Source organism: Phocoena sinus, chromosome 13 (genome assembly GCF_008692025.1).
Source record: "Phocoena sinus isolate mPhoSin1 chromosome 13, mPhoSin1.pri, whole genome shotgun sequence".
NCBI lineage: Eukaryota > Metazoa > Chordata > Mammalia > Artiodactyla > Phocoenidae > Phocoena > Phocoena sinus.
Window position 1 is genome coordinate 31,132,534 of NC_045775.1, and position 22,977 is coordinate 31,155,510.

General features: G+C 44.0%; 1 protein-coding gene across 4 annotated transcripts in view; it reads left to right on the top strand.

Annotated features, from left to right (window-relative positions):
* GALM (galactose mutarotase) overlaps nt 1-22,977 on the top strand; it is a 110,442-nt gene that overhangs the window by 62,176 nt on the left and 25,289 nt on the right. For all 4 annotated transcript variants that reach the window (XM_032653490.1, XM_032653488.1, XM_032653487.1 and 1 more), the window contains one exon: nt 6,037-6,118. In XM_032653490.1, coding sequence (XP_032509381.1) covers nt 6,037-6,118 — 82 coding nt within the window. The remainder of the gene's footprint in view (nt 1-6,036; nt 6,119-22,977) is intronic.

Sequence of the window (22,977 nt, forward strand, 5' to 3'; positions counted from 1 at the left end):
GCTGCCAATGTTTGTGTGCTCCCGCTGTACGGCCCACCCTAGGAGTGGTATGGAGACACTGACAGCCCCCCTTAGGTAATTCCCTCTAAACTACCTCATTCCCTCCTAATGATAATATTTTAGCTTGCTGAGGAGGCTATTACATGAGACAGAATAAAAAAAAGGCTTAGCTAAAATCTGTAGATTCTATCTATGACTTTCTCTTCATCTAAGAAGCTCATCATTGTATACTAGACTTGAATCGCTTTGGCATGATTTCCTACTACAAAATGATGTTCACAGCCAGCTAGTAATATCTTGCATTTTTACACTTTTTAGGATTTTGTTGATGATATGCTGATTTCTTTTCTAGAATCTTTTCAAATAGCATGAGTTAATTGGTTCTTACATAATTTGAAAATAAGAAAGACGGTTCTTCACTTGCTTGTTCCTTATCTTCAGGAACTTCCACCATCCTTCTTTTTTTTTTTTTTAAGGGTCTTCGTTTCTGTGCGAGGGCTTTCTCCAGTTGCGGCGAGCAGGGACCACTCTTCATCGCGGTGCACGGGCCTCTCACTATCGCGGCCTCCTTTGTTGCGGAGCACAGGCTCCAGACGCGCAGGCTCAGTAGTTGTGGCCCACGGGCCCAGCCGCTCCGCGGCATGTGGGGTATTCCCAGACCAGGGCCCGAACCCGTGTCCCCTGCATCGGCAGACAGACTCTCAACCACTGCGCCACCAGGGAAGCCCCACCACCATCCTTCTTGAGATCTTAAAGACAAACCAAAAACTAAGCACACACAAGCCATAAGAGACTCTGCAATCATGATCATAAAGACCCCACTTTTTTTTTTTTACATCTTTATTGGAGTATAATTGCTTTACAATGGTGTGTTAGTTTCTGCTTTATAACAAAGTGAATCAGTTATATGTATACATATGTTCCCATATCTCTTCCCTCTTGCATCTCCCTCCCTCCCACCCTCCCTATCCCACCCCTCTAGGTGGTCACAAAGCAACAAGCTGATCTCCCTGTGCTATGCGGCTGCTTCCCACTAGCTATCTACCTTACGTTTGGTAGTGTATATATGTCCATGCCACTCTCTCGCTTTGTCCCAGCTTACCCTTCCCCCTCCCCATATCCTCAAGTCCATTCTCTAGTAGGTCTGTGTCTTTATTCCTGTCTTACCCCTAGGTTCTTCATGACATTTTTTTTTCTTAGATTCCATATATATGTGTTAGCATATGGTATTTGTCTTTCTCTTTCTGACTTACTTCACTCTGTATGACCGACTCTAGGTCCATCCACCTCACTACAAATAAATCAGTTTCGTTTCTTTTTATGGTTGAATAATATTCCATTGTATATATGTACCACATCTTCTTTATCCATTCATCCGATGATGGACACTTAGGTTGTTTCCATCTACTGGCTGTTGTAAATAGAGCTGCAATGGACATTTTGGTACATGACTCTTTTTGAATTATGGTTTTCTCAAGGTATATGCTCAGTAGTGGGATTGCTGGGTCCTATGGTAGTTCTATTTGTAGTTTTTTAAAGAACCTCCATACTGTTCTCCATAGTGGCTGTACCAATTCACATTCCCACCAGCAGTGCAAGAGTGTTCCCTTTTCTCCACACCCTCTCCAACATTTATTGTTTCTAGATTTTTTGATGATGGCCATTCTGACAGGTGTGAGCTGATATCTCATTGTAGTTTTGATTTGCATTTCTCTAGTGATTAATGATGTTGAGCATTCTTTCTTGTGTTTGTTGGCAGTCTGTATATCTTCTTTGGAGAAATGCCTATTTAGGTCTTCTGCCCATTTTTGGATTGGGTTGTTTGTTTTTTTGTTATTGAGCTGCATGAGCTGCTTGTAAATTTTGGAGATTAATCCTTTGTCAGTTGCCTTTGTCATTTGCAAATATTTTCTCCCATTCTGAGGGTTGTCTTTTGGTCTTGTTTATGATTTCCTTTGCTGTGCAAAAGCTTTTAAGTTTCATTAGGTCCCACTTGTTTATTTTTGTTTTTATTTCCATTTCTCTAGGAGGTGGAAGACCTCACTTTTTAAAATAAGTTCGGAAAGAAACGTGACAGAAATAGAACAAAATATTAATGGTTTTATGTAGGTAATAGATCATGGTGATTTTTCACTATTTTCCACATTTTTGTAACTAAGGGGGTGATCTAAAGGAATAGATTCAGAAATAGAAAAAGAAATTAGGTGTGAAGTATTACTCTGCCAATGTGTTCCAATGTAGGTCGCAAAATGGGAACGTAAGGTTCACTAAGGCTCTTTCTGCTTATGTGAGAGGAGGACCCTCCTGACCAGAATTTTCTACCCTTCCAATCCTACAAGGACTTGGAGTGACTCCTAAAAATTTCTAAATTTTTTCCATAGGCTGAATAGTTTCCCAGATCACAGACCCCACACAGAAGGGCGGTCAGGGTCAACTCCCTTCTGTGTGCTGTCTTAGCTCACATCCACAGCCTCTAGCTTCAGGGATGGGGTGGGTGAGGGCCACCAGCCTTTTGGAGCATCAGGTAAGGGTTGGCAGGCAGTTACCCGGCCTGGGGTCAAGGGGTCTCTCTGCATTTTCAGAACATCTCTTGCCCTACCTGGAAAAACATTATTGTGTTTCTTAAACCCTCCCCAGGTAAATAGCTCGAAACTTGATATTTACAATAGTCAGCTCATATATTTTCTTTTTGTTTGTTTTTTAAATTTAATAAGCAGTATTTTTGTCCTACTTGGGGGTCAAACTTTGACTCATCACTTCTGAGTTTGAGTGTTGGAGGCCTAGGGGGAGGAGAGCACTGTGTTTTTCAAAGAATGGAAAAGGTATGTAGGTTGCAGGTTGGTTGATTTTTTTTTTTTTTTTTTTTTGGCTGTTCCTTTCTTATCTAACACAAAACTGGGAGAACTTTTTTTTTTTTTTAACTGAAACTTTATCTAAAGATCTATGAAAGCAGGCCTGGGGCAATTTGAGATGAAAAGCAATAGTTCTGGTTTTGGTATGACTGTGTAGGTATGTCATCAAGGACCCAAATTCTTCCATCGTTCCATTCTGCTTCTTCAGTGCTATGGTTTTTGTCTTCCAGCTTATCCCCTCATGGTCACAAGATGGTTGCCACAGCTCCATGAATCACCTCTTCATATAGTCACATCCAGAGATAAAAAAAGGAACTATTCTTTTTTTCATATCTCTAATGTTCCATTTTTAAGAACAAGCAAAACTTTCTAGAAGCTCCTCAGCAGACTTTCCTCATGTTTTGTTGGCCAGAAGTGTGTCTTACGCTCTGCTTAACCCAATCACCAGCAAGGGAATTAGACTACAATGGTTGGCTTAGACAAATCAAAGTTTGCCCTCTGGGGCCTGGGTGGGGTTCCTTTCCCTGAATATATCCTCACATAGGGTAAATCAACAAGTCAGTGTTCTGCCAGGGGAAAGGGAGGGTGCTGATAATGGAGTTGAGATAGCTTTTGGGTAGTAACCAATAGTGTCTGTTACATCCTGCTAGTGGTGATGAGAGCTGAAGTAAGGAAGTGGTAGTGGCAGCGCACAAAAAGGTCTTTAAAGTCCCATCCAAGCCGCAGTGAGCTTTATAAATGGTTAATGTTACAAATAGTAGCAGCCAAAGTTAACCAAAGCAAACACTGAACTCAGAGATGGGCCTCAGTTCTGTTTGTGAATCGGCATTCCTTGCCAAGTTTTCATCAGCCTGAAAAGGAAAAGAATCCAACAGTAACATTCCACCAGAGTAGACATTGCATTATTCCAGGTCAGAAGAGTCATAAAATGAAAAGCATGCTTCCTTTACTGAAGGAGCGTTACTGCTGTTTAATGACCCAACAATTCAGAGAGTGGGTGCCTAGTCAGTGTTCCTTTCCTTCTCCTCCCAGGCTTCTTCCCAACATCTTGGACTCAATTTAGTGGTGTGTGATTTTCATACTGAATCATTTTCTTCCTGCCCTAGTGCTAAAAAACAAACAGAACAAGGAAATTTCTAAGAAGCTCTATTCATAATAATAAAAAAAACTCAAAACAACCCCAAAGTCTATCAGTAGGAGAACAGATAAGTTGTGATATATTTATACAATGGAATACTACTCAACCTTGAACTGAGCGTTGAACAATTAGAGCCAAAGAAAGAGTCCCAAATTCTCATTCCCTCACAGCTGCTACCCTCAGTCCCAGGGCCCTCTTCGGTACTGGCAGTAGCCTGAGGCCTGAGGTGACAGTAGGGAGAGCCACACAGGAGAGAGACCCCTCTAGGCTGGAACAGCTCTAGGCGGGGGTGCAGGCCACTCCCATTTTGGACCTGCCTTCCCAGGTCAGATCAGGGACCAAACAAGTGGCTAAGATAGTGTGGGCAGAAGCCTCTACCCCAGCCTTGTCTCCCACCCACTCCTACCCTTGACCACTGGGACAGTACAGGAGAATCATAGTTCATTAGAAACAGAGCTTCCTGGTAGTGTAAATAAACCAATTTCTGTCATGTTTAGACATCGATTCTCACAGCCTCTGAAATCTTGGCCTTTGTCCTCTGGATGACTCCATTTGATTGTGTGGCTGAGGCCTTCTGACACTAGAATATGTTTTCAGTTAACCCAGAGCACTCTGCCTCTCTCTGCTCACTTCTCAGGAACCCCTCGGAGCCTTCAGTTTAGCTGAGCTCAGGGTTTCTCAACCTCGGCACTGTTGACATTTGGGGCCAGATGACTCCTTGTTGCCGGGGTGCGGAGGCTGACCTGAGCATAGTAGGCTGTTTGGCAGAATCCCTGGCCTCTTCACACGACTGCATCCCCAGTAGCATTACCACCCCCAGCTGTGACAATCAAAAATGTCTCGAGACACCTGTGGGGCAAAATCATCCCTAGCTGAAAACCACTGGTTTCGTTTATTTTATTTTATTTTTAAATTTATTTATTTATTTGTTTTGGCTGTGTTGGGTCTTCGTTTCTGTGCGAGGACTTTCTCTAGTTGTGGCGAGCGGGGGCCACTCTTCATCGCGGTGCGCGGGCCTCTCACTGTTGTGGCCTCTCCCGTTGCGGAGCACAAGCTCCAGACGCGCAGGCTCAGCGGCCATGGCTCACGGGCCTAGCCGCTCCGCGGCATGTGGGATCTTCCCGGACTGGGGCACGAACCCGTGTCCCCTGCATCGGCAGGTGGACTCTCAACCACTGCACCACCAGGGAAGCCCTGGTTTCGTTTATTTTTGAGCATTCACTGAGCAAAAGCCCTCACTTGGTTTCCTTCCCACATCTTTTGCTGTGAAGCTTTAAAATACTATTAAAATGTAATCCTTTTTATTAGAAACACATATGTGTATTTTCCAGTTTGTAAGCAACACAACACATCCTTACTGAACTGTTCCCCGAGAACCCTGGACAGAATGGGGACATCAGCCCGATTTTATACTGAAGGAAATAAGTCCAGAACTAGACCCCAGGCCTTTCTGACCACTGACCAGTGCTTCAGGGACCAGCCTTTGACTCTACCAGGAGGTGAGGCTGCATCTTTACAGGGGAGATGGGTCCCCAGTTCTGACTTCCAGGCTTCTGCCGTGGAGGAGGGAGTGGGTCCTCTGAGTGGGAACTAGGCCAGAGAAGGGGTGACATGGCCCACCCCTAGTGAGCCTAGAGGTTATGCTTTGGCTGTCCACCTGTGTGTTACAGGTCACTGACCCTTGCTCTTTTGTTTGCCTGGCATGTGAGGACAGTAGAAGAAAACCCTCTGCTAATAAGTCAAAATCCAAAAGGCTTTCAAACCACTGTTGTTTCTCTGACTTTTCACTTTCATAATTCCATTCAGAAAAGAACATGCATGCTGGGGTCACACTCGAAAGTTTCTTCCAAATGTATCGGCTGCTGTGTTTGAGCCCCTATCTACCTAACTTAAATGAACGAATTAATCATCATCATAGGTCAAATGGGATTTCTAAAGTTTTCGTCAATACTTGAAAACATTTCTGCAAGAGAAGTTATAAAGCAAATATATAAAATAAGACTGAGCACTAAACCTTCTTTTCCTTCTCTACTTTTTCTCTCCCAGGGTTCCCCGAATATATACGACCATGAAGTCACTATAGAAGCTGATGCTTTTTTGCCTGTGGATGAAACCCTGATTCCTACAGGTTGGTGAATTTAAACCTCTTATGGGAATGCAGAGCTGCGGTGCAGTGTGAGAAACATTAAAACTTCATTTCCCTAAATATATTTCCCTTGTTGGCCTGACACAATGCCCATAATTACCATGATTAGTCATTTGTTTTGGTTATGGTTGGGTGACCATTTACTTAAACACCCAAACCAGGACACTCTTGAGAGGGTAAGGGGATGCTATTAATAATTTTGCCAGGGCAACAGGCATAAACTGAGATAATCCCAAAAAGCTGGGTCAGATGGTCATCCTAGCTGAGCCATAGACGCCAGAAGTTCCGCATTAAAATGTAAATCTGTTACTCCTTAGCATCTTAGCAGAGATAAATTTACCTAAGCATTACCTCACAAATGCAGGACGCTGATAGAACATGTCATGGTTTTTGACAGAAAAGGAAAGGGTTGGACGGGTTGTACCCTGAGGAAGACAAATACAGATACATCACCTCCGAGACACAGTTAGGGGGATGGGATGGAAGGAGGAGTTCTGCGTACCAAAAGGGAAGGCGAGGTGTTGGCAGAGTCAAATTCATGTGTGTGTGTGTGTGTGTGTGTGTGTGTTTGTGTGTGTCTCCTAGGTTTACTGGATTGAGATCATTTTGGTTATTGTTATTTGGGATCAAAAGTACCTTGGTTCAATAGGCAAATCCATAGAGATAGAGAGTAGATTAGTGAGTTGCCAGGTGCTGGGGACAGAGGAGAATGGTGAGTGACAGTGGGTACTAGATTTCTTTTTGGGGTGAAAGATTCTGGAATTAGACGGTGGTGATGGTTGTACAACCTTGTAAATATACTAAACATTGATGAATTTTGCACTTTAAAAGGGTATGTGAATTATATCTCAATTTAAAAAAGGAAAGAAAGAACCTTGGTTCATGTGTTATCTCCAGGATTGAGGGGTATAGTTTTGTACTAGATTGTACATGTACCCCCATCTGGCTCCAGGGGACAGATAGATGACAAGATGAACGGCAGGGGTGCTGTTATTTGTGGCAGTTTATAGAAATTAACTTGTAATAATTATCCCCAAAGCAGTAGATACATATTCTTATTGGGATTTTGTTAAAATCAGAGATCAGCTGAATGTAGAAGGCATCGTCAAAGAAAACTAAAGTAAACAAAAGTAGAGGATGAAGGGAAGGAAGAACAGAAATCTAGAAAGACACGAACACTTTCTGTATCAGTTCCCCTTCTGGAGGAAGGGCCACCTTCGTGCTGCCCTTGCCTGATCTAGATCTCTTACTTGTGTCTGACAGTGACTTGACTTCTCAGATGTGTTATCTCATAGCTCCTTTATCAGATGGCTTATGTCCTGTGATCTGTTCTCTCAGGCTTCTGTTTAGGGCCCCAGCCCTCCAGAAGCCCATTGCTATGGTAGCTACGTGTGAAAGGTCAGGAAGACCTGTCCCTTCTGTTCCCACCCTGTGTAAGGGGACTAGTACCTTAGTTGTCACCTCTGCTCCAATAAAGAGCTTAGGTGATATAATATGAGCAATTAGAAGCCAAGGGCACCATCTTTGTTAGTTACTTGGTTTACATCACAAGTAAGAAGACTTTTGACATTACATCCCCCTCATATGATGCACTGAAAAAAGTACATCACTTGTGTGGTTTTCTGTCAAAAATGCAGAACCTCAGTCCATTCAGGAGAAGCCATGACATGAACCCAATTGAGGGATCATGTACAAAATAATTGACCAGTACTCTTCAAAGATATCAAGATCGTGAAGGACAAAAAAAGACTGAGGAGCAGTCACAGAGGAGACTAAGGAGATACAATAATTAAATGCAACATGGGATCCTAGACTGGATCATGAGGCAGAAAAAGGGCAGAGAAAGGTGGGTGAAGGGTACACATAGATGTATTATTTTTGCAACATTTTTGTAAGTCTAAAATTATTTCAAATTTTCAAAGCTGGAAAAAAAGAAAGACCCAGGGATCCAAGTAAGATACTAAAGTTTACTGGGCACCTGCCTTACTTTAGATAAGGGCTTTTGTTTGAGCATCTTTATTTCGGCATCTTTAAAACAATAGGGCTGTGTTTATGGCTGGTAGTTCAAAATTCTTAAGGGGAAAAAGAATGTGAGCCTGCATACTGAACAGCAACTTCAGTTAACAGCAGGAATTAGAAACTCCCATAAACAAGGCGACTACAAAACTATTTAGAATAATAATGAGGAATCAAGATACATGGATTAAAAATTTTGGCGTCACAGTGTTGAATATTTTTCTGGCTCCAGGGCTTTTATGTTTGTCTTGGTAATGTGTTATCTTCTGATATTGACATGGCTCAATAGATGGATGTGAATAAGCTGGCCCATCTTGTCCTAGATGCAGAATTATTGCATTAGAACTATGTGATGTGAACTGCAAGGGAAAAATGGTGGCAGCTCCTGTTTTGTGACTGATAAGGAAGAAAATGAACTAAGTAGCTTATAAATGGAGGTGATGAAATAAGGGCATATTTACTTCTGTATATTTATAAAATTTTATGCTATCCTGCTGAGTTTTGATCAGATGAAAATCACAAAAATGCATAACTCATACCAGGTAAAGATTATTTGTCATGATTGTAAGAGATAATTGTGGCAAAGCAAAGTACAGCTTAACATGCAATCTAATTGACTGCATAAAACTCATGTTCATCTCAGTTCTGCACTGTAAGTGGCTTTAGGATCAAATTCTACACTCTGTACTAATATTGAACACCTGTGAAGTTGAGTCGGCTGTGAGATCTCTGGACTTTCAGGGAGGCAAGAGCCCAGGTTCTAGTCTTGGCTTTGCTATTGACTAGCTAGGGGACCTTGGGTGCATGTATAATGCTTTAACATTTAACCTCTATAGACGCTTATTTCCTTTTCTGCAAATAGGAGGTTGAACTCAATCAGGGTTCATAAATTTTCATAAATCAGACCCATAAATTTTATTTAAAAAACCGTTTGGGAAACTTATCTAGGGTTGCCCAACTTTTCATTTTGCCAAGCTAGAAAGCTATTACAAATACAGGGCTATTAAAATTAATTGGGAATATATGCATATTATATTTCAATTTTTAAAAATTTAACCAATTGGGATAATAATAAGGAACAGAGATAAATAGGCTACATTTTTTTAAAAAAAGCTGAAACTACCATTCATAATCACCATGTTTCATAAAAGAAAGAATATATTAACACCATAAAAGTGGGGAAAACTTAATCTCAATAGAAAATGACCCTTTAAATTGAATTTTTCTTACTTTTTTTTTTTTAATTTACTTTTATTTTTGGCTGCGTTGGGTCTTTCTTGCTGCGCACGGGCTTTCTCTAGTTGCTGCAAGAGGGGGCTTCTCATTGCGGTGGCTTGTCTTGTTGCAGAGCACTGGGCTCCAGGCGTGTAGGCTTCAGTAGTTATGGCACATGGGCTCAGTAGTTATGGCTCACGGGCTCTAGAGCGGAGTCTCAGTAGTTGTGGCGCATGGGCTTAGTTGCTCCGCGGCATGTGGGATCTTCCCGGACCAGGGCTCGAACCTGTGTCTCCCGCATTGGCAGGGGGATTCTTAACCACTGCGCCACCAGGGAAGCCCAATTTTTCTTACTTTTTAAAGAAATGTGACAGCTGATTATCCAAATCTATCTCAGTTTTCTGTGGACCAGTGAAAATTTTATTATGCACTCATGATTAAGAACCAATAATTGGTCTGCAAGGTCAGTTGTAACTCTTACATTCTGTGATTCTACAAGGCTCTTAGTGTAACATTTTACGGCTATCTCCAGCACCCTTCAAGTTCATTAGAACTCTATTACAGAAGTAAATAAGTTGCAACAACTTCAGAGCTCATGAAAAATTTGTAATGATCTTTTACATATCCATACATTAGCTGGTCCCTCATAGATTGTATCTGTTTGCCCAATGACACAAACTGAAATTATAGAGTTTTTTTTCTTCCTCCTTTCTCAGAAATGCTTAAGAAACAAATAATTATATTATTCCTTTGTAACTTCCTCAAAAAGGGCAGTAACTTCTACTGTACCCTTCAGTGATGTAAGAATTCATATGTCTGGCCCACTTTCAGCAGAGAGGAAATCTCTAAGAGCTCAGATTTCATCTGACTCTTAACATTGACCAAAAGCCCACAAGCAAGTGGCTTAACTGAGACGAGTCCAAAGTCATTTAGTCATTCAGAAATGCCTCCCCAGCATATCTGGGCCTGCCAGGAGTTGACAGTCCAGTGGAGGAATCAACCAGAATATTATCCACTGACCTGGAAAATCACGTCAAAGCAGATGTAACTAAGAGACTTGGTACAGAAGGAAAGCACTGCCTGGGGGCTCCCAGGTAGAGGAGATGAGAATGAAATAAAACTTGGAAGGGCGAGTAGCGTTTTGCCAGGCAGTGAGGAGGAGAAATGTGTTTTCGACGGAGAAGAACAAGAATGGGCAGTGCAGGAAACAGCAGCATGGTCCCCAGGGAAGTGCTGGGCTTCTGAAGCATTCAGGGCATGCTTTTGGTGGCAGAAAATGGATGGGCCAATAAGCAGTTGGCTGGGGCCAGGTCACATCTGAACCAGACTCTGATATGGCTGCAATCCCTGGGGTGGCCCTGGATGACCCTAGGCTGGCCTGGAGTTCAAGGCCAATCCACACAGGGAAGACTCACAGGTGTACCAGATAATCAGCCAGAACTGGACTGGACTGAACTCCAAACCCACTTCCGTGAGACGTGCTGCAAGAAACCTGTTAGACCAGCCACACTTGTTAAGGGTTCTGGGAATTGATATGCAGTATCTAGAGACTGAGGTTGTGTTGAATTGAGAAAAAGGAAGATACTGTTTATCTGTGAGATGAGGTGAGGGTTTATGATAATAATAGCTGGTATTTCAGAGATACTTTATAAATAATCCACACCACAACCCTATAAGGTAGGTTCTGATCATTTTTCTTACTTAACGGATGTGGAAACTGTAGCACAAGGAGTTCAAGTAACTTACTGAGGACCACTCAGTTAAAGAGCAGTGGAAAGCTGGAATTCAAACCTAGGTAGTCTGGTGTTAAAACTCAGGCTCTTGGGCTTCCCTGGTGGCGCAGTGGTTGAGAGTCCGCCTGCCGATGCAGGGGACATGGGTTCATGCCCCAGTCCGGGAAGATCCCACATGCCGCGGAGCAGCTGGGCCCGTGAGCTATGGCCGCTGAGACTGCGCGTCCGGAGCCTGTGCTCCGCAACGAGAGAGGCCACAACAGTGAGAGGCCCGCGTACCGCAAAAAAAAAAACAAAAAAACCCACCTCAAGCTCTTAACTAGACCTGGTTATATGGGGGAGAGGGAAAGGAAGAAAAGAGAGAAAAAAAGAAAATTAAATGAATTTCTTTTTTTTTTTTTTAATTTTATTTATTTTTGGTTGTGTTGGGTCTTCCTTGCTGCACGGGGGCTTTCTCTAGTTGCGGCGAGTGAGAGCTACTCTTCGTTGTGGTGCGCAGGCTGCTCATTGTGGTGGCTTCTCTTGCTGCAGAGCACAGGCTCTAGGCGCACAGGCTTCAGTAGTTGCAGCATGTGGGCTCAGTAGTTGTGGTGCACGGGCTTATTTGCTCCACTGCATGTGGGATCTTCCCAGACCAGGGCTCGAATCCGTGTCCCCTGCATTGGCAGGCGGATTCTTAACCACTGCACCACCAGGGAAGCCCAAATGAATTTCTTGACTATAAAGATAGCCAAGATCACCATATAGCCCAGAAACTAAATAAATAAATAGAGCTTTGGACAGTTGTCAGTTCTCATTCTTTTGCCACCTTTTATACAGGTGGCCTCCCAGCTTCTCTCACTGTTTTCCTTCCCATTTCTCCTTCTTCTCAATTTATTTCTGCTTTTTATTTTCTGCAAAGAAAACAGCAAACAAGTTTGTTCAAATTATATTTAAAAAGAGAAAAACAGGGCTTCCCTGGTGGTGCAGTGGTTGAGAGTCCGCCTGCCGATGCAGGGGATGCGGGTTCGTGCCCCAGTCCGGGAGGATCCCACATGCTGTGGAGCGGCTGGGCCCGTGAGCCATGGCCGCTGAGCCTGCGCGTCTGGAGCCTGTGCTCCACAGCGGGAGAGGCCACAACAGTGAGAGGCCCGCATACCACAAAAAAAAAAAAAAAAAAAAAAAAAAAAAAAAAGACAAAAACAAAAAAGAAAGACAAAGATAGAGGCCATGTCTCCATCTTTTGTGGCTGTTAACTTATACTTATATTTGTTTTTCACCTCCTTTTTGTTTGCCCTTCATGAAAGCTGTGACCTGAGTTCTTAAGGGAAATGCTAATGCAGATCTAAACTTTGGGGGTGTTTTCACCTTGGTTACAGACCCTCAGCAAATAATTTTTCAGGTGATGGGAAAACCCATTGTATGAGAAAGTAGCACCTCTTATCTTACAGTAGTTGTAATACTGTGGCCGAGGTACTCGGTGAAAAGGGACCTTTTCCCCATGTGTGTTTGGGGGGAGAGGTGAAGTCCTGTCCTCCATTTTGTTTACCACAGGCTTACTGACTGGGCATTATTACATAGAGAGGACAGGGATACCTTGACATAGAGTTTCAGGGAACCAAAGCAAGCACAATATGATGAGATCCCTTCGTCTTAAACTTATAGCTGCATTTAGACCTCTACCCAAGGCAGGCCACAGACCTCCAGCAGCCTTGGGCACCTGTTTCACTCCTGCCTTTCTTCCTCCTGACACTTCTGGGGAGAGCATATAAAATGTCGTCAGCCCTGTCTGCCAAAAAAGCCTGGAAGACAACAGCCTGTACTCTGTGGCTTCTTCATTCTTCCCCTTTCTCGGCTCTGGTAAAAGGCTGTCCTTTTCCCAAAGCCCATTTGAAACGCCTCAGCAAATGTGAGCTATGGTCCTTGCTCACAGGCACCTGTCTCCTGCACCAATAGAAGGTCTCTGCAAGGCTGAGAGCTCATTTCACCTGTAGACCAGGAGCAGAGTTGCAGCTAAGCTGTCAAAACTGGGTTTGCATGTCAGCAGTTAGTGTAGCTTTGTTTTTTCCGAGCAGTTGTTTTCCTCAACTTAAAAAAAAGTGCAGCCCTTATAGCGTTTGCTACTACTTAGGATGGGCGCATACTCTGTTATTGGGGCACCTTCAGGTCACCTTGAGTATGTTTTCTATGTTGTTGTCAGGGCTCTCCCTGTAGTTTCCCAGAGGTGGAACTCCTGGAAGCCGTTTACCAGGAAGGACAGGTAGACGTCCACAAAGAGAGAACACTCCAGTGCCCGGTCTCTGTGCTGACATGTCAGATATTTAGCTTCGAGGCCTGAGTCTGGTGTCCTGCCCTGTGGCAACAGGAGGAAACCAGTCCCTGGTACCCTGCTCAGGTACTAAGCCAGCTGAACGTGAGTAGGTGAGAAACAGAAAATCCCTGTCTCTCCAGGGATTAATTCATTCCCAGGGTTGTAAATATTACATTTCATCCTTTCGCCTTACAGAACTGTGAGACTTGGAGGCGATCTGGGCCACCAGCCCAGCAAGACTTTATGATGTATGCAGCACAGTGCAAAACTAAGCATGTGTCTTTATAGGCATTTACAGCACATAGGTGTTTTTTTTTTTTCATTTTAATTGTGCTATTCTTTACTCGTAGTAGATAAGTAATTAAGACAGCAAAAATGAATGATTTGATTGGGTCTTTTGTCTCTTAAAGTAACATTAGTAAAATCCCGTCTTATTCTCTTCCTTGAGATGAGATACCTTTTGTTTTTATAAAAATTTACCCAATCCACTTTGTCCCCCAGCCCATCTGTGTTCACTTGTGGAGAGCAGTTCTTGCTGCTTTTCATTTTTGAAAGGTCCTACTAAAATTACATGAAAGCAACCCCATTTTGACAAAATTAGAATTCTGGTAGGAAAGGCTTACCACGAGGCTGCGGAGAGAAGCTCAGCAAGACATTTGTATTTTATTTCAACCTGGCTGGGTTCAACCTACAATTCAGTTGCTTTTATAATTACTTCCCTAGGACAGGTCTAAGTCTCTGACCTGGAGAAATAACAAATTCCAAAGTAGTCTCCCAGTTCAAAGATGGTGCAGATGAAGACTGTTTTGATCTACGTGTTTTAATCTTTGCAGAGCTTCTTACAGAAAACTCCTTTAGACTTTATATAATTCTAAAATAGTGGATATAATATTAGTTTCAACCCTCCATCAATATGCTTCCTCTTTCCTTTTCATCCCACCTCCCCACCCTACTCAATATCATCGTCAGGTCCTGCTGATTTTTTGTAATAAGACTTAATTTTTTTTAGAGAAGTTTTAGGTTCACAGAAAAACTGAGCAGAAGTTACAGAGATTTTTCCATAACCCCCATTCCCACACATGACGGCCTCCCCCTTATCAACACCCACCACCAGGGTGGTGCATTTGTTATAATTGATAAACCTAAACTGAGGGGCTTCCCTGGTGGCGCAGTGGTTAAGAATCCGCCTGCCAATGCAGGGGACATAGGTTTGATCCCTGGTCTGGGAAGATCCCACATGCTGCAGGGCAACTAGGCCCGCGAGCCACAACTACTGAGTCCACGTGTCACAACTACTGAAGCCCGTGCGCCTAGAGCCCGTGCTCTGCAATAAGAGAAGCCACCGCAATGAGAAGCCCACACACTGCAACGAACAGTAGCCCCCGCGCACCGCAGCTAGAGAAAGCCCACGCACAGCAACGAAGATGCAACGCAGCCAAAAATAAACAGATAAAATAAATAAATTTATTAAAAACAAGAAACCCAACATTGACATGTTTTATCACCCAAAGTTCATAATTTTCATTAGGCTTCACTTTTTTTTGGAGGGGGTGGCCGTGCTACACAGCTTGAAGGATCTTAGGTCCCCGACCAGGGACTGAACCCACACCCCGTGCAGTGGAAGCACAGAGTCCTAACCACTGGACTGCCAGGGAAGTCCCTAGAGTTCACTCTTGGTGTGGTATACTCTGTGAGTTTGGACAAATGTATAATGACATGTATCCATCATTATGGTATCATACAGAGTATGCCCTAAAAACCCTCTGAATCTGTTTCAACCATCCGTCAATATGCTTCCTCTTTCCCTTTCAGTCCCTCCCCACACCCATCCCCATATTGTTAGTCATTAGCTCCTGACGATTTTTAACAACTAATATTTCTTGAATCTGTCTCTTCAATATGTATCATTGATTATATGGCTCCATCTCCATCGTCACTGTCCCAGTGTAGGTTGTCTTTTCTTCTCTAGATCAGCGCCAGGTTTATATTACAAGCTTCATAATTTGGGAATCAGTGAATGAACAAATGAATCTGGACAACAGCTCTCTTAACTAGGGGAAAAAAAATCTCTTTAGATCTATCCTCCATCTGGTTACTAAAGATATGTAACTAAAATGCAAATCTTACTTTGATACTCCCCAGTTTAAAAAAACTTTTAGATGGCTCCCAGGCCAGACACTAGCTGCCTCCCAGACCCATCCCCCAGCGTGCCTCACTCACACCTCACCCTGTTTCAGCATCCCCCTCCCACCCATAGGGACCACTCGATACTCCTTCCTTGCTGCATATACCCCTACTCTCCTCAAGGCTCATACTTTCTCCTTAGAAATGTTTCCCCCACTTCCTGGAAACAGTGGATTCTTTGTTGCTCTGGGGTTTTCGTAATGACATAATCCGTTTTAGAGTGTGCCCAGGCTCCCTTATCTTTCTCTCCATTAAGTCTACCTCAGATGTTCTATCAGGACTTACTAGTTACAGATCCAAAGTAGGAAGCTAGAAGGGAGCTTCAGGCCAGGTCTCTTCGTCTTGAAGCTAGAAAACTAATCTATGATAAACAGAAAAGTGAAACCAAGTAGCAGCCAGTCTGCACACGCTATGAACAACTACTCCTTCCTTTCCCCCTCCATCCCTTGTCAGTCTTTTTCCACTCTTCTCTCTTCTTTACACTTGTTTTAAACATAGTGTATTAAAGCAATACCATGTGATAACTGGAATTTAGCAAACCTGGATGCAGGTCTCAGTTCTGCTACCCACCATCTTTGCTCTCAAGTCAGCCATGAAAACCCTTTGGTCCTCATAACCTAATCTGTAAAATCTCATTAGATTACGGTTACATTAGTTGAACTCTGAGGTCCTGTTAGTTTCTAACAATGATTCGAAGACCACATGGAACTTCTAACCCAGATATTCTTAACCAGGGTCCATACCAGGGTCTAGGAAGATGATGAAAGAACTTCAAGGGATTCATGAGCCCCTGAAATTCTTTTTTTTTTTTTTAAGACTCTTTTGATGTGGACCATTTTTTTAAAGTCCTTATTGAATTTGTTACAATATTGCTTCTGTTTTATGTTTTGGTTTTTTGGCCAGGAGGCATGTGGGATCTTAGCTCCCGACCAGGGATTGAACCCACACCCCCTGCACTGGCAGGCAAAGTCTTAACCACTGGACTGCCAGGGAAGTCCCCAGCCCCTGAAATTCTGTGTCAAACTCTGTGTGAGTTGGTCATATCATCTTGGTCCACAGAGGGATTTTCTGGTCTTGTTTTCCCTTTTGAGGTAATGATAACTTACGGTTGCCCCATTATGTATTATTATACATAAAGATAGTCATATTTTTTTGGTTTTGTTTTGTTTTTTAATTGTTATATTGGAGTATAGTTGATTAACTGTTATATTAGTTTCAGGTGTACAGCAGAGTGATTCAGTTATACATATACATGTATCTGTTCTTTTTCAAATTCTTTTCCCATTTAGGTTATTATAGAGTATTGAGCAGAGTACCCTGTGCTATACTAGGTCCTTGTTGGTTACCTATTTTAAATAGATCAGTGTGTACATGTCAATCCCAAACTCCCAACCTATCCCTCCCCCTCCCTCTTCCCCCTGGTAACCACAAGTTCTTTCTCTAAATCTGTGAGTCTGTTTCTGTTTTATAGATAAGTTCGTTTGTACCATTTTTTTAAGATTCCACATATAAGCGGTATCATATAATATTTGTCTTTCTCTGTCTGACTTCACTTAGTATGATAATCTCCAGGTCCATCCATGTTGCTGCAAATGGCATTATTTCATTCTTTTTAATGGCTGAGTAATATTCCATTGTGTATATGTACCACCTCTTCTTTATCCATTCATCTGTTGATGGACATTTAGGTTGCTTCCATGTCTTGGCTATTGTAAACAGCACTGCAATGAACATTGGGGTGCATGTATCCTTTCGAACCATGTTTTTCTCTGGATATATGCCCAGGAGTGGGATTGCTAAATCATATGGTAACTCTATTTTTAATTTCTTAAGGAACCTCCATACTGTTCTCCATAGCGACTGTACTAATTTACATTCCCACCAATAGTGTAGAAGGGTTCCCTTTTCTCCACACCCTCTCCAGCATTTACTGTTTGTAGATTTTTTGATGATGGCCATTCTGACCAGTGTGAGGTGATACCTCCTTGTAGTTTTGATTTGCATTTCTCTAATAAATTAGCAATGTTGAGCATCTGTTCATGTGCCTCTTAGCCCTGTCTTCTTTGGAGAAATGTCTGTTTAGGTCTTCTGCCCATGTTTTGATTGGGTTGTTTGTAATTTTTATATTGAGCCACATGAGCTGTTTGTAAATTTTGGAGATTAATCCGTCGTCGGTTGCATCGTTTGCAAGATAGTCATCTTTTTTGAGACTAGCAATGGTGTATTTCCCTCTTTGTAATCTTCAGGGTGGTTTAAAAGTAAATTTTATTTTTTTAAATTCATCACCATTAAATTCCCTAAAGGGAGCTAGAAGGCTAGCTAGAGGAAGAAGGTGGCACACCAGAAAGAAGAGTAACTTCCCCAAGGTCCTACCCAGAGGAACTACAGCAGCCAGCACTCTGGGTTGGATGGCCAGAGTTTGTTTCTGCTTGATCAGATGAATGAAATTGTCTTCCATTACTCACCAGCCCTTGTGCAGTCAGGATTCCAGGCCTGGTCATCAGTCTGTGGAGTGTGGGAACGGGCAGACATGCTGGGGCCTCCCTGTACGTGGAAAGCCAGAGCATGGTGTTGTGTTTGTTACCCTCAGCTCTGCAGTTCTGGAGACTAGCCCCTCCAGGTCCAAGTCTATCCCCCAAGTTTCTTCTCCCATGCTCCATCACCTGCTGAGATCAAGTACCTACTATGCGCCAGGTACTATGCAGCCCTGGGGAAGCAATGTTGAGCAAACTAGGTACACCCAGGCAGCATGGAGAACATAAGCCACGTACATGGCACAGGTCCTGTCCTCAAAGAAATAAGGCTACAGTTAAGAAAATACTTGAATGACACTAAAGGAGTAAAACTGGTGATATTGGATCTTATAGACTGTTATTTACCCTAGAGCTGTCTCTTATATGACAGGTCCCTCCTAGACAGTGTCTAAGAAAGTTCAATACAGCAACTCCAAGGAACTCTTCTGGTAGCAACGATACCCTCCAAGGGGATGCATTACCGAATCCCACCTTATAAGACGGCCCCAAGAACAGCTTTATGGGACTCCAGAATACTCGCAAAGCTCCTCGTGTTCCCTCCTAGAAAATATCACTGCTACGAGATTGGCAAACATGAGCCAGCGCGGTGAAAATTTGGCAGGAAGAAAGCTCAGAAATTAGCACTTGGCCAGACATTGCATAATTCCTATGAACATTTCAGAGTTACAGCAAGTAAATTTGCCAGAAGGGGAGCTATTTGCTAGAACTCTGACTACCACCCTTTAAGAGCTTATGGCTTACCAACTCCCCTCCCCCACCCTAGGTCTGGACAGGGGCCTGGCTCTAGTTCATACGTGGTGCATAACAATCCTTAGAGGTCACCCCTTTCTGAAAGGGATGAGAGGTAACTGTGGGCTTTGTGCCATGGGCCTGAGGCTAACTCAAGCAAGTTCTCAGAGCAGACTTGCGTTCAGTTCAGCTAACATTTGTGGAACACCTAGTGATTGCTACATGCTCCCTGGGGCACTGGCCATAGAAACACTACCCGTGCCCTTGAGAGGCGCACAGGGAGTGAAGAATCTAATGTAGTCAGGGCAGTGGTAGAGGTGATGCCCGTGGGACTAAGGGAGCGTGGAGGCGAGGGTAGGAAGAGGCCTTCTCGATATCACCCTGAGCTTCGAGAAGCTTCCTAGTGTCTGTGAGGGTCTAGCAACAAGGAGGGTAAGAGTACTAATAAGCACGGAATGTGGGTGTGAGGGTAGGCTGTTAAGTCAAAAGCTACAGAGACAGTTTGGCAGGGTGGAGGCTAGGGTGAGGCAAGAGAGGTGCAGCACCTAGCGTGCAAAATTTAAGGCAGCACTCACTTTCAGGGTCATGCAGGCGCAGGGTCAGCACCTGAGAGCGAGTGTCTCATTAAATTTTGCACCCTGGGTCCTAGATTGCCTCATCCTGGTCCCAGCTTTGTAGTTGAGTGTAGTCTTCATGGGCATTCTGGGCCATAGTAAGGAGCTAGGATTTTATCTTTAAATCATGTAAGACTTTGAAGGATTTTAAGTCAGGGGATTGACCTAGCAAGACTGGCATTTTACAGATACCACCCCAGCAAGTGTTTCTCTCAGCAGCTGGAGTCAGAAGCAGAGAAGGTGGATTGTGGGATGATCCCTAGTTGGGTTTTATCTGGAAGGAGGGGCAGGAGGAGAGGACAGGGTGTAAAGCAGGTCAGTAAGGGTGTTACTAACCAAGTGGCTCAGGTCACAGACAGTGGGCCCGGGGAAGGTAACAGAGGATGTGAGGGCCCTCGTGCACACCTGGAAGTCCAGGGGAGCGTGGCGGCACTCAGGAGGAGACCAGGTCTAGCGGGAAGGCTAGGAGGCTGCAGACAGTTGGGTGAATTTTACACTGGCGGCAAATCCCCAGATACCATCTCGATGAGAGTCAAGGATGGAAAAATTCCCCGCATGAAAATGCCTCACGTGGGCCCAACTGTGAAACGTAAAATTGTCTTCTCACCTGAAAACATCATGCAACAGTGTTTAGCATTTTATGCTTCCGATGGCATGTAATATGCAGAAGTAACGCCCTCCCCCACTGCAAGTCAAAACCAAAAAGTGCTCGGTGGGAAAAAATAAATAAATACATAGAAACCAGCAGTAGAATAAAGCCGCAAAATTGAAGCAGCGGCAGAGGAAAAGGAAAAAACTGCGGCAGAGACAAGCTTTGAGGTCGTGTGATCTACGAAAATTTATAGAAATGTTACCTTAAAAAAAAAGTCCCAAGGTACTTAACTTGCCAACCACTGGAATGAAGTCAAAATTCCCACCCAGGGTGTTACTTTTAATTATCATTCTCTTTATGTTGTTTCCTAAAATAATAACAGGCATTCTAGAGATGATTTACCAAGATGGCTTAATTAGGTGTCAGATGAGTGCCTGTGCCCACGAGCCCCATTACCGCTGGTTTCCTTATGCAAATTTGACTGACTGTTCTGAACCTGACTAAAGAAACAGACATAATTGGAGCAGCTGGGCTGGAAGCATAGCTGGGCCGTCCCCATAGAGACCAGACTCTTCCTTGTGCCCCAGCATTCCTCGCCTCCCCCCACCCCTTTTTTTTTTTGAGATGAAAGTACAGCACACTTGAGCCTAGGTCTCCCTTAGATGGTCTCCACATCACTGCCTTTCACCTTTAAAGTGCACACAAGTCACCTGGGGGACTTGTTGATACGCAGATTCTGACTTGGTGTGGGGTGGAGCCTGTTTCTAACAGGCACCGGGTGATGCCTGGGCTGATGGTCCCGGTTCGTGCTTTGAGCAGCTATTGAAAAGGCTCTAAAGAGCTCTGTGTAACCTCTAGTAACTTTGGTGCTTTCCCCCCACTTTTGACACCTATTTCTGCCCATTTGCTCCTCTCCCCAGCAACCCTGGGTCCTCCTGCTGCCCCTTAGCTACCTTTATTCCCCTTTCCGCTCCAACACTTCACGCTCTGACTCAGCCTCTCTTATCAAAAGCCATTCTTTACAGCTCATTCTGCAGAGAGCTGCTCTCAGCCAATGGCTTCCTTAGGTAAGACAAGCTGAAATTTTTATTTAAAAAAGAGAGAGAATTAACCAAATATCACAGTGTGCTCCCGAAGGGAACAACTTGCTTCACCGTGTTTGTCCCATGGGCCATTGGACCTATAGTCCTGGAATGTCACAGTTGGAAAGGACCTTATCTTTTCCAGCCACCACCCACCAGAGTATTTGAATCTCAGAACCATGGGCTTTGCCGACACTCAGGTGCCTTCTGGCCAGGATGCTCACTGCCCATCCTGGGCCAGCACGTAGGAAAGGCCTTCCTGATATCGGGCTGAAATCCGTCTACCTAGAGCCGACCCCCACTTGGCTTAGTTCTGGGCCTCGGGTCCCTAAAGAGCAGGCTTATGACCTTAGAAGGCAGCTGTCATGTCGCCCCCGAGGCAGAGCATCCTCGGGTCGTCCTGTGATGCCTGTGCTGCAGACAGTAACCAGGAGCTGTCACCACCTCGTTACAGCCTTTCTGTGACTTCCATCGCACTTGCTGCCAACCACATCCTTAAAGTCATTTTCATACAAGCTGTGGCTCAGCTACATCTCTCCCTAGTCGGTAATAATTGTAGTAACTAGACTTAACGTTTATGAGAGTAAATGTAACGTGACGGTTAAGAACAAAGGCTCTGGAACCAGACCGCCTGTGTGTGAAGCACTAGTACCTTTGTGCCTCGCATCACTGTGCTGGGTACTTTCCCTGTATCAACTGTCCTTAATCTTCATGACAACTTAATGAGGGAGGGGCTATAGTGTCCCAATTTCACAAGTAAGGAAATAGAACCTCAGAAGATTGTTTTGTACCTGGGGTTAGGGTTACAATCGAAACCTAGCTGGTGTCCTTTGGTTTGGGGATTTTTTTTTTTTTTTTCAGACACAGGTGCAGGACCCTATCTGTTCCTGTTATCCATATATTTCATCTTGTAACCAGTGCTTTACCCCTGCTTTATACTTTCTTTTGAATTCCTGATTCTGTTATCCCAAGCGTATCTGCCTCCCAGCTTCATGCTGTCATAGTCTGAGGAGAATACCTTCTGTATCTTCATCTAGATTAGCCACAGATCAGAGGCCATTTGATAACTCCCTACAGAGCCTGCTCACTGAAGTCCGGATGCTTCATCTCCCCAGCTCATCTCCGTGAGCCACCAGCCTTGTGACCCAGTCTGAGAAGCCTAGGGGGTGGCCAGGAATGGTTTGTATTTGAATGCGTCTGTGTTTGGTCCCTGGGGAGCAGGCTTCCTCCTTCCTTTTCCGTCTCCATTCTGGAATTCTTCCCAGGACAGAGAACTGCTCCTAAATTCGTAGCGTGTGAAGTTGTTCTTGTGGGCAGCGCCTGATGCAAGGAGCAAATAGAACTCCGGGTCTGCAGCGCACACATTCCCAGAGAGGATACACGACCACATCCTGCACGTTAGTTAGTGAGATCGGGGAGGCCAGCCCCGCCTTTCCAGGCTGCCTGCCCTCCAGCTCCACTAGTACAAACACACAACTTCCGTGTCCAGACTAAACCAGAGGAGGCTGAGCAGCTGTGATGGGACCACTGTTTCTGTGTAGGAGGGCTTGGGGTGGCAGTCTCAGTATAAGGGTGTCCGGGGTATGCCTCGAAACTTAGATGGTGGTATGTTGGTTTGGGGTGATTTGTGAGAAGTGGCAGCACTGATGGAGATCAGAGGGGCTAAATTTCCCACATAAAGCCATTTCTTGACACTGCCACTGTGTCAACTGACCAGAAAGGCTGGACTGATTTCTCCTCTCTCTCCCTTACTGGTTCTGTTCTCTGACCCTAGGCCATTAACATAATTTGGCTATCTATGTTCAACTACTATCTTTTTCATGGTGTCAGGATATCAGCTGACCTGTCCCTG